This window comes from Neovison vison, chromosome 2, assembly GCF_020171115.1.
Source record: "Neovison vison isolate M4711 chromosome 2, ASM_NN_V1, whole genome shotgun sequence".
Lineage (NCBI taxonomy): Eukaryota > Metazoa > Chordata > Mammalia > Carnivora > Mustelidae > Neogale > Neogale vison.
This window is the reverse complement of record NC_058092.1, coordinates 151,772,634-151,785,351: the sequence shown is the minus strand read 5'-3', so window position 1 is coordinate 151,785,351 and position 12,718 is coordinate 151,772,634. Positions and strand designations below refer to the sequence as shown.

The 12,718-nt window shown below is 36.7% G+C and overlaps 1 protein-coding gene across 5 annotated transcripts in view; it reads right to left on the bottom strand.

Moving 5' to 3' along the window:
- Window positions 1-12,718, bottom strand: part of ARID4B (AT-rich interaction domain 4B) — a 142,539-nt gene that overhangs the window by 52,806 nt on the left and 77,015 nt on the right. For all 5 annotated transcript variants that reach the window (XR_006383268.1, XM_044239333.1, XM_044239335.1 and 2 more), the window contains exons 8-11: window positions 10,834-10,972; window positions 5,908-5,987; window positions 4,466-4,542; window positions 2,841-2,995 (exon numbers count right to left, since the gene is read on the bottom strand). Coding sequence is in view for 4 of the 5 variants with exons in the window: in XM_044239333.1 (XP_044095268.1) it covers window positions 2,841-2,995; window positions 4,466-4,542; window positions 5,908-5,987; window positions 10,834-10,972 (451 nt within the window). In the remaining variant the exon portion in view is untranslated. The remainder of the gene's footprint in view (window positions 1-2,840; window positions 2,996-4,465; window positions 4,543-5,907; window positions 5,988-10,833; window positions 10,973-12,718) is intronic.

The window sequence follows — 12,718 nt, the reverse complement described above, 5'->3', positions numbered from 1 at the left end:
ATGAGCTTTTACTGTATCAGATATCTATTCTTTAAATCAGGGCCACAGGCTCAAGAAGACCTACTCTCGCTTATATTAAGTTGGGTCAGGGTTTAACATCAAAACTGACTCCTGCTGCTCCTCCAGAACTATACAGGCGTGGGTCCCCTTAGCTGTAACACAAGTATCCTTCACTGTATACAGCCCCACTGTATAGCACTTCAAGCTTATAAAATCAGTAAAGTGGGGAACAAACTTGATCTACAATACCTGAAGATTCAGACTTAGGGAAATCTTCAAGTAATAAAATAGTTCCCCGATTTATCAATTACAAGGGAGGGACTAGCTTCTTGCTGCTGTGGCCAGGGGCTGTGGCAGTAGGGAGCTGGTCCTGAAGCAACCTGCAAGGAGCAGGGTAGTAGGTGAGATGGAGGAACTCATCAATTCAGTGACTATCATCCAATCAACAAACCACTTAATGAGCACCAGTAAGTGTAGGCACTATGCTAGGTGCTGAATCAAATAAAAGAAAAATAATAAGCGATGGAGAACATGATCATTAGAGAACATGATCAGGAGTAACTGCAGAGAAAGTGATTCAAAATCCACACCTGGGGTTACAGTTACTCTGACTGAAACAAATGCATCTTTGATGGTAAAACTTAAGAGCATACTTTTCAACGGATAGTCTAAATAAATCTATCATTTTAATTTTTAAAAAATCACGTGTCTAATGCCATTGTTTTGACATTTACCCTTTTCTTCTAAAAGCTAGCAAAGCAAAGGTAGGCAAGTTAAAAACCAGAAACAAAATCCATGTTAATAAACTTTTAGGTCTGCAGGTTGAACAGAGAAAAATAAATGACAATTATTAATTTGTTCATTAAAAAAAAACTGCAGTTCTCAATTTAAACATGGGCCACAGAAGCTAGGCTTTGGTAAAGTAATCAGATACAAATCTAAGGGAATCTAACTTTCTAGATATTATCTTAAAATGCCCCCCATACAATATTTGACTTTCAAAAACTGCCAAATGTATTCCTGTCACAAAAATCTTTCAGTGAAGTTTATATTTAACTTAAAATGTTTAAACTGGAAATCATATTTGCTTTTACAAAAACATTTATAAAACATAAATCAATGCAACAAAAATTTTAGTAACTAGTATTTATTGACTCTCATTTATTTACATGTTATACATTCTGACAGACACTCTCGAGTAACACAGGGTCTTTTACCCTTGAGGAGCGTATAGGGGAGAAAACAGGTGATATGTGTGTGGGTGGCGGAAGGGGTATAAATAACAAAAACAAGCACAAGGAACAATATCAGGTTAGACCAGCAAATAAGAGCAATTGACTTTCCTCAGTTGAGGGAGGTGATGCTTCACAGAAGGTTTCCCTTTATAGAGGCGACATGTGAATAGGGTTCCGAAAACTACACAAGAGTTTGCCAGGCTAAGTGGGGGAGAACATGGAAGAGCAGTGTAGGCAGAGGTACTGGTATGTGTACAGGCTGAGTAGAAACAAAGTATATAATTTAATATGGAGATAGCATCAAGTTCAAAGTAGCAAGGTATCCCAAGAGAAGTGGTATGAAGGTGGGGCCAGACTGTGAGAGAGGTTCTGTAAGTGAAGCTTGACTTCTGGGTGAAAAGAACCCTTCGGTAGGTTTTAAGCAAATAATTGCTTGTTCATTTTGACATTTAAAAAAAAAAATTTTTTTTAAGATTTTATTTATCTATTTGACAGAGGGAGAGATCACAGGTAGGCAGAGAGACAGGAGGAAGCAGGCTCCCCGCTGAGCAGAGAGCCCAAAGTGGGGCTCGATCCCAGGACCCTGGGTTCATGACCTGAGCCGAAGGCAGAGGCCTATCCCACTGAGCCACCCAGGTGCCCCATTTCGGCATTTTAAAGAGAATGCAGGGGGGAGACTGAAGCTGAGGAACTCCTACACTACACACTGTCATCATAAAGCACTATGTCATAAAACACAAAGTCTAAAACAATCCTATTTCATCAACAGTTGTTTATTACAGTTAGATGGCAGAATAACTTACCTAAAATATTATATATTGACATTAAATTATTAGTTTCCTGAAAACATGCAGTCCAGTTCTCTTAATGATCAAAGATACAGACTTCACTATCTGAACCATTCACCAGTAACTTTTAGGCAGTCATTCAACAGAATATTAACAAGTACAGCGGTGCAGTATCACCAATAATATTATGGACATCTTTTGTTGGTACTTATCATTGCTAGACCTAAAATACCATTTATAGTAAAATCTAATACTTCATCTCCTTGACCCATACAAATTCACAAATGCCTTATTTATGATCTAATTAGAACTGTCCACCCATTTGCATTAGATATAATTTAAGATCCTCTGAATCAAAGAGATATTAATCCTTTTTGCTGATAAATCCTTTAATAATACTAGATGGATGATATATTTTATACTTCTCTAGGTACTTCAATAAAATATGCAGATGAACACACAGTAGGAGGTGAGAGGGGCCACAGGACGATGAAAAAGCATGTGAAAGTAGCACTCTGCCATATTAAGTGGGTATTTCCCTTATTATCTGATAAACCAAAAGCATGGCAAGGTTAACAAACATTTCTGAGGTTACTGAAATAACTTAATATTTCTAATTTCCTAAGACCATACTTCTATTTTAAATAAGCAAGCAAACTACTTGGTTATGATGGATAGTACAAGCATATTTTTATTATGAAATATTTCTAATACTAAAAACATTGAAGTGATTGATGACTTTGTGCCAAATCCCAACTCACAGAGGAAACCCAACTGTTTCTCTTGATTTCATAAGACATCGACTGTTTGTCCTTACCTCTTCTTCACTGCTATTATCCTCCTTTTCCTTTTCATCATCTTCCTCCTCCTCCTCTTCCTCCGCCTCACTGCTAGAACTATCTTCCTTCAGTTCAGTCTTCCAATTAGCAGGAATAGTTCTACTTTTATGAAACTCAAGGGCCTGATCAAAGGCTGCAGAGAGGACCAAAAACTGTGTGAACTGGAGAAATTAAGACAAACTGATTTGTCTAACAACATTAAACAAGATAAAAAAATTAACCACTGTGCTAATACCACAGACATTTATCAAGTGTTGGCTGTGGGCCAGGCACTGTGCACTTTAGTGACTCATTTAAAACCCAGTAGTCCTAAGCATCAGGCACCCAATTTATAGATGGCAAACTACTGTTACCGGAAGGTGACTTAGGTTCAAACAAATACAAAGGAAAAGAGCATTTTTCTTCTTTTAAACAAAAATTAAACATGCCTAGTAAAAACAACTTTAAGATAGGTCAACTTTTTGGGGCGCCTGGTTGTCTCAGTGGGTTAAGCCTCTGCCTTCAGCTCAGGTCATGATCTCGGGGTCCTGGAATGGAGCCCCACATTAGGCTTTTTGCTCAGCAGGGAGCCTGCTTCTCCCCCAGCCCCCCACCTGCTGCTCTGCCTACCTGTGATCTCTCTCTCTCTCTGTCAAGTGAATAAATAAAATCTTTTTTAAAGGTTTAAAAAAAATAGGGGCGCCTGGGTGGCTCAGTGGTTTAAGCCTCTGCCTTCAGCTCAGGTCATGATCTCAGGGTCCTGGGATTGAGCCCCACATCGGGCTCTCTGCTCAGCGGGGAGCCTGCTTCCCCCTCTCTCTCTGCCTGCCTCTCTGCCTACTTGTGATCCCTCTCTGTCTATCAAATAAATAAATAAAAATCTTAAAAAAAAAAAACGGTTTAAAAAAAATAGGTAAATTTCTGATCATTGGTCCAATAAGTGATTATTAAACAGCATTATATACCAAGCACAAAGCCACTGTAAGGAACATACAATAGCTGAAAATGTACTATAGATACGTTATCTTCATTCCTAGTAAAACCTGAATTAAAATTATATCAATAATTAGCTGAAACCAAAATTAGCAAGACACAATTATTTTTCTTTTACAATATGTGGACAAGAACTCTAAGCCACAAATTCTTGATTTTTAACTAGTCTACATAACATCTTATCAGATTTAATGAACCTGGGCAATAAGAAAGTTCTACAATGCCAAAAATCAAGTAAGAAAGGCAATTATGGCATATTCTTCTATAAACTATTATTGTTATACTATGAGAAGTGCCAAATCAAAATTACTTTTGATTCCTGTTTCTATAATCCTCGGGAATTAATATTTTATTTACTAGGCAAAAGCAAATCTATAGTAATTGGCTGATGATCTAGTTTCTTCCCACTCCTAGATTACTGTCCCGATTATATGCTAAAGATGAAAAAGCAGCCCTGTGATAGCAAAAGACACACAGATTTACAGAAGTGTAATTCATATAGAACCAAATAGAACTTCAAAGACAGAAGTTCAAAAATATGTACTTTTTAAAGAGCAAAAGAAAATTTGATCTTCAAAAACATTTTAGTGGTTTTTAAATTAACCATAAATTATCCCAAGATTATCCTTACCTTGTTTTAATATAGCATCAGGCTTTGGTGCAGTGTCACTAGTAATTTCATGGACGTCCTTTCTCGGCACTGAAGTACTACATTATTTGTTTTAATTTTGAAGAAAAAAAAAGCCACAAAAATAAAACAGAGATTAAGAGGCCAATCACACACCACAGAAAAGATACTGAAAATATGGAAACATTAATATTTACAATGAAAGTGACTACACAGTGTTGCAATTCCCAAACAAAATGCTGGACAGGATGTTAAAATATGTATCATCTGCAGAATGACCCCTCCTTGAGATGTTTTACAAGGTATTCTCAAATATCAGAGTCCCTCCTGCCTAATGCAATGATGAAAATATCGATCCTGCTACCCAAAATAATAAATGAAAATACCTGGATAGCAGGATCAATCCAATAAAAAAGAAGTCAAATAGTAAGAATTTGCCATTGTCTTGGGATGATCACAAGAGATTACTAAATTTAAGACTGGAAGAAAATGTACATATTTATAATGTAAATGTTCTTTTAATAATTGTTTTTAAATTGGAGTCTAGGCTCAAAAGCAAACTTCTAATATATAATTTAAGATCCTTCATGGAACTCCCCAGCCATAGGGAGGATGTCAGATCCAAGCAACTGGGAGAGTTTCTATCATATATATCACATCTACCTCCTATTTTACAGTAATAAATCATTGTTCTCCATCATTCAGCTCTTCTGCATTTGGCTTATATCAATCTACAAAAGCCTGAGTACTACTCCAAATACATTTTTCAACCTGCTTATTTTTTTAACTTTTTGTTTTAAAAATTTCAAAAACATACAAAAGGAGATAGAACAGTGCAATGAACCACCACCACATATCCATTATCCAACTACAATAATCATGAACTCATAGTTACTAGTTTCATTTACATCCTTACCTATTTCCCCTCCCACCCCATGTGATTATTTTACAGCAAATCCCAGATATTATTTAATTTGATTTATAATATACTTTATTATGAAGCTTTAAAAGAAAATTCTTTTTAAAAATCATAATACCAATACTACACATTTAAAAATTAACAATAATTTCTTAATATCATCAAACCAGTATTCAATTTCAGTTTTCAAATTTCTGATTACCTCAGTCTTGTTAAAGTAGATTTCATAGATAGCAATCAAGTATTAGATACAGTAGATATATTTAAATTTGCCTCAATACATCACCAGCTACTATATAGGCAAATATTGACAAACTAGGTAAACTCTGGGATTTCAAAAAAAAAAAATGAACAAGGAAAGCAGACTTGTAAGACCACTTAAATGATAATGTGAAAAATGATCATACTTCAAAACATTCTGTATGATGAAAAGTAAAAGCGTAAGCATTAGAAATAACTAACTTATCATTTACCATGCCAACTTGGAAAAACAGCATATTTTTCACCTCTAGTGAATCATACTTACAATTTGCCATCTTTGAAAGATCGAACAAGAATATTGTCTTTTTTCACAGCAATTTCATCACTACAATCTGGACAGACCACCTTTAAAAAAAAAAAGTGTGAAACTATTAGAACTAAGAGCACATTTATAGATATTTATGTATCAACTATGTAAATCCTTTCAAAAAACAATTTCAGCTCAAAGTTTAAAAACTTATTTCAGTTTGTAGGGTAAACAGCTCCAAGCATGTGGGAATACACACAAGTAATTTTAAATTTACATCCTCTATCCCTCCAGCTCTCTGGATTCCCCACATTGTTTTTGACACAGGCTTGTGTCGGAAGCAGAAGCAAGGCCATGCCTAGACTGATGCTGCGGACCAAGTTCTAGTCAGAAAGAGGACACCGGCATGAAAGTGGGGTCTGGGCCGGACCGGAAGTAAAGGCTGAGCCTTCACAGAGAGTGTGCGCCACGGCTAGGAGAATTGTGGGAACCAAAACGGGAGCCAGTATCAGATGCTCAACCAGAGCAGCCTCGATCTTAAAAAAGCGAGAGATGAGGTTCTACTTACTACTTACATTTAAATATATATAACAGACACAAAAATTTCTTCATATTACCACCCACTCTAAAAAGTAAACATTTTTAAAAAGACATGGAGGCTGTGTGGGACTGATCATTACCCAAGGGAGGACTTAGCTGGAGCCACCTCAGCTGCTATTTAAAGTGAGGTTAAGGGCGCCTGGGTGGCTCAGTGGGTTCAGCTCAGGTCATGATCTCAGGGTCCTGGGATCGAGCCCTGCATGGGGCTCTCCGCTCTGTAAGGAGTCTGCTTCCCTCCCCCACCCCGCTTTCTCTGCCTGCCTCTCTGCCTGCTTGTGATCTCTGTCAAATAAATAAATAAAATCTTAAAAAAATAAAATAAAATAAATAAAGTGAGGTTAAAGCTGGTCTTCCCAAAGGCTGCTGCAAGATATCTAAGAATTTTTAGCATTCTAATTCCAAGACAGCCCACTATGCATATCAAGAACAAGTTAACAGAATAGTTCTATTTCTAAATGAAAAACAAGCTAAGAAAGTATGACAGGTTTGTCTTAGGGATGGGCTCATGGCTCATGGCTCTGAGATGACACAATGGAACATAAAGGCACGTACTCTCACCACATGTCAGAAAGCAGCTAGAAATACGTTTGTTCTCTCTGGTCTTTAAGGAGTTGGTTAACATTTTCCGTAACTGCAACTGCATTGTACTAGGCATTCTTTAAATGCTGATGGCCTTCTGAATGAACTCCTTGATCAAAGTCTTTTATACATTATTAGCATCAAGGAAAATTTCCCCGTCATTTCAAATAAAGTCCTGAGGTAAATACTTAGCATTTGCTCATATACTCATCTTGTCACTCTATAGGTACTGACTGCCACCTCGAGCTACTGTACTAGATGCCAGAGAACAAGAGACCAAGACAGTCCACTGCTCGTCCCCACGTGGAGCTTGCACCCTACAGTCAGGAAGACAAGCACTAAACAAGTAAGAGCACGTGTATTTAACTGCTACTGGGTGAAGTCCTTATCTACTAAGTAGGTAGGGACCACTTTCTTGAAGACACAACATTTAAGCTCCATTTTCAAGACTGAGTGGGAACTGGCCTGACAAAGGAAGTACGTGGATTCACCTGTGTATAGTATAAGGTGTTTACGGCAAGCAGTGGAAACAAATAATGGGAAGGTCCAGAGACATCAAGTACTGGAACCCATTCCAGAGAGCAAAAGGAGGTCAGTGTGGCTAACTTTCTGCTTGGACTGATAAGGGAGATAAGAAGGGTTCAGATTTTTCCAGCATTTTAGGCTATGTTAACTCTTAGGATAAAATTTAAAATCTTTAAGGAAAAGACCCTGAAACAGGAAAATGTTATAACAGATTTGCCTCTTAAAAATTACTTTGAAAGGGGTGCCTGGGTGGCTCAGTCAGTTAAGAATCTGCCTTCGGCTCAGGTCATGATCTTGGGAGTCCCAGGATCCAGTCCCGCATTGGGCTCCCTGCTCAGCGGAGAGCCTGCTTCTCCCTCTGACCTCTCCCCTCTCGTGCTCTCGCTCTCTCTCTCATACCCTCTTTCTCAAATAAATAAATAAAAATAAAATCTTTAAAAAGAATAAAATAAAAATACTTTGAAGAAATGAAATAAATAAAAATTACTTTGGGGGTGCCTGGCTGGCTCAGTCAGAAGAGCATATGACCCTTTATCTTGGGGTCTTGAACTCAAACCCCACATGGGGGGGTAGAGATTACTTAAATAAATAGAACTTTAAAAAAAGAATAAAATAGAATAGAACAAATAAAATAGAATGAAAAATTACTTGAAAATGGGCTAGAGAAGGGCACAAGTTGAACGAGGTGAAGCCACCACAACCACCCCGGGGAGAGAGGCGGCGACTCGGATGGAGAGCAGTGGCAATGGCGTATTAAAGGAAAGAGAGTATCAGAGGCAATTAGGGAAGTGAAGGCTGACTGAGCAGAGGACGCTCAGGCTTCTGTCTTGTGCAAATGACGTCATTCGCTGTGAGAGGAAACACTGGAGGAGGGCCAAGTTTGGGAAGGAGGGAGGAGAGAATACGTTTAGTTTTAAACCTATTATGTTTTGAGATGGCTGAAGGACATCCAAATGGAGAAACTGAATAGATACCCAAGTCCAGAGGTCAGAATGGAAGTATGAACTGTAAGATATAAACTTGGGACTCAATAGCCTAAGTATCAGGGGCTTAAACTTGGGTCTAAAACTGTGAACAAAATCTACCTTTTTCTTTTATTCTCATGGGTTTTGCAGTCCTCCACTCTACCAACTGAGCTATTGAAGGACTCACTCTCTTATGCGTTTCAAAAACTACATATATGGTAGCTTTGGCCAGCACTGGTGGTAGTGTGTAAATGGGTTCGCTTTCCATTCCGCCTCAGGAACAATAATCCATACTTCATCCTGTTCACCCATGTATATGACTGTCTTGGTCCCTAAGGCATTCTTATCTGGTAACTCTGCAACCGATACTATAAAAGGGGATGAGATCACCCTAAAGAGAATACAGAGTAACGTATTCTGCACCTTGCACAACAACATTTAAAGGTTGGTTAGAGGAGAAACAGTAAAGGAAAATGAAAAGAAGACCGCGTGAATCATGGAAGCTAAGAATTCCTCCTGTTAAAATAGGGTAAATACGGACACCTGGGTGGCTCAGCGGGTTAAGCCGCTGCCTTCGGCTCAGGTCATGATCTTGGGGTCCTGGGATCGAGTCCCGCATCAGCCTCTCTGCTCAGCGGGGAGCCTGCTTCCCTACCCCCCGCCTACTTGTGATCTCTGTCAAATAAATAAATAAAATCTTTAAAAAAAAAAAAAAATAGGGTAAATTCCCCTTATTTTTTCAGTCTCAGTTAGGATTCAATGAGACTATTTATATGAACCAGCTTCACATAGTACCTGGCCATGGCAGGTGCTCAACACATGGGGGCTACTTCCTAACACAATGATGTTACTAAATACTTGCAAAATTTACTCAATTTATAAAAACAAATTTTAAAAATTGAATCCCAAATACTATTTATGTGCCTATGTCAAGACTGTTTGATCCACAACACAATTTTACACTCTAGTTGATAAAAATTATTCATCCACTATCCAATTTCGGGGGGAGGATTACATATATGAATAATTATAAGATTCTTTAAATAATACTGTGATGGTTCCTACACTAATTACTGACAATTCAACACCATAAATCCTTAAATATTTTTCTCATCATCGTGGAAATTATTTAGAAACTATGGGTGAGAGAATCTTAATACTGAATATATTAACAGCGAAAAATTAGTATTCCTGTTATTTTAGAAAAAGATACACAAAACTGGTTTTTAAAACATGTTGCAAAAGAAATTCTTACAAAGAATCTTAGTGCTTCGGGAAAAAAGAAATGATCATATACCCTAATACTTAAGTTTTCAGCTCACCATTAACCAAGTTACTTAATACTCAGTCTTTCTAATACTTTCCAATACTCAATCTCCTGATCTCTAAGTGAGGATAAATAATATTACCTGCCTCATAGTCCTTGTAAAGGTCTTAACACAATCCTTGCAGATGGCAGGCATCCAATAACTATTAGGATTGATAGATGGATATATGCAGAGGTACCAAGGTATCATTAAGTATTTACATTTATTAAAACAAATAATTGCCCTCTTGAGTTTTAATTTTAAGATATAACAGATGTTTTGTTTGTTTGTTTTTAAATATTTTATTTATTTATTTGACAGAGATCACAAGTAGGCAAAGAGGCAGGCAGAAAGAGAGGAGAAAGCAGGCTCCCTGCAGAGCAGAGAGCCTGATGTGGGGCTCAATCCCAGGATCCTGGGATCATGACCAGAGCCGAAGGCAGAGGCTTTAACCCACTGAGCCACCCAGGTGCCCCTAAAACAGAAGTTTTAATTATAAGAGCTAACATATATTAGCTCTTATAATTATTGGGCAATACTTTGTGCAAAACAGTGAGCTGATAAGCAGTCAGGATAAAGAATACAAATCACGTTCACTGAAAAGAATGATAAACAGAAATCATTTGCAAATAACAGCAGAAAAAGATTCTCTTCTTCTACAGTCTTTCGTATGATGAATTTAGGAGTTTTAAAAGTTTGCATTATGAATCTTCTACCCAATATAGAGCAGTATAATGAACTCCCGCATACCTACCCTTTAAAATTACTGTAATTTTGCCTTTCTTGGATGACTTTAAGAGTTCTTGGTACTCAAGGACAATTTGGAAAGTAATCTTTGTGTAAACTAAATGATGCTAGTACCATTTCCCTACTCTGTACCTATGAAAACCATTAGTAAGATTATCAGTTGTTTTTTTCATGAACCTAACTAGTTGAAAATTAAACTCTTTTATACAGAAGTTACTCACCAATGCGGGAAACCATAGTGCTTTCTTTTTATCCAAACTAGCGTAATCTACACACACAACTTTTCCTAGCAGTTCATCAGTCTGTTTCCTATCATCCTCATCTTCATCACTGGAGGATGAAGAAGACTCTTCCTCTGGTCTAGGGAAAGAAAAAAAATCAGATATTTCCATTTATCTCCACAAAGAATGAGCATGCCTCACTGATAAATAAAGGTATTCTACAAATCTTATCCCATTTTCTAAAACCTACAGAACAGCAAATTTAAATTTTTCAAGTTTTCTAAATTTCTAAAGAATAACAAAAAGGATTATCATTAGAAGAAAGCATATCATTTTCCTAGACATCCTTCAGATTTATTTAGTGCTACTTTAAAAGGTTAAGGGGGAAGAACAGAACAGAGTAACACTGGTCCCCAAACCATCAAAAAGCTGAAGGCCCAAGACAAAACATCCCAGTACTACACTAAAATGTATCAGGTCCAACTCTGAGATTAAAGAAGTTCTAAATTTAGTAATTTTATACTCCCAATACAAAGCTAATTTTAAAAAGGGGAAGAAAGACCTTTATTTATTGGGGGCTTGGGATGGGGAGAGAAGACAATCTGGTAAGAGATCACCAATGCTATCCTTAATATCAAATATACACAAACTAGGCACTGATAAAATGTACAATACTGTTACTTTGTATTATATTAGAAATTCCCTTCAGTTTCCACTGTATATTAAACTAATAAATTAAAAAGAAGTTCACTGTCAGCAGAAAAATAAATTATCGAAAACCATCCACTTGTTAGACAAAAGTATACCAAAAAGAAAAAGTTTTTAAAAGGGAAAAAAAAAACCCATAAAACAAACAAAAATTCTACTCTGAATCTGGTTCCAAGAAAGCCCACAACCAGTGTTAAAGAAAAGAAGGATTCTAACAACTGAGTGCTCAAAACGCCCAAAGTAAGTGAAGACATAAGAAATGAAGAGACTGCAATATAGGTTCTTTTTTTACAAAATAAAATAGAAGAATGGTTAGTATTAATTACCTACGGGGATGAAAACATTTTTGAAATAGTTGGTAATGACCAAGTTCACTGAGAAAAAGTGTAAACTGACGGATTATTTTTAAAAACCTTAAACATAATTTAACTATTTGGTTGACTGGGACAATCTAATATACTCTAAAAATTTGTCTTGATGCCTTTCCAAGGAGATGGCAACATGTCACTCCTTTAAATATTTCAGCAGAATTATAAAGAAAGCAAAAACTACTATAATAATACTAAACATTTGGAATGATATGGGAAATATCACTCTTTGATTTCAGTGATCAAGTGACTTAAAAATTGTCCCTGTTAAAAACAAAGCCAATTTTTCAAGTTTGTTCCTGAAAACTAGTATTCTTTCAAATGGCACTTAATGCACTGTTAAGTAGGGACATAGGAAGTAAGTAGAAAGCAGGGAAAACCAATACGCCTTCATATTAGCAAAGCATAAAACCTTAAAAATAGGCGCACAGTTTGGGATAATAATGACAGACCTCCCAAGTCTGAGCTCTAATTGATTAGAAGTGTTTTTCAAGGGCAATGACTTTTATCTCTTCACTTTCTAATGAATGTAGAAGACAAGCAACCTTAAAACCGTAATTACTGCTTTTTCAAAGCAGTCATAAAAAACTTATTCAGCTAGGATTTAAGGGACACTCTTTATGTCACTATCATTAGCAAGACAGAAAGTCCGAATATCATGGATAACATATATTAAATCTGTAAAACAGGGAGAAAACTGCGCTTTATTTGCCTCATAAAGTCACCTGCATCTTTCTAAAAATTCTCATTTCTTTCTTAAGACTTAAACAAGTGTGAAGACTTCAGACATCAGAAAGTGACATATAAAA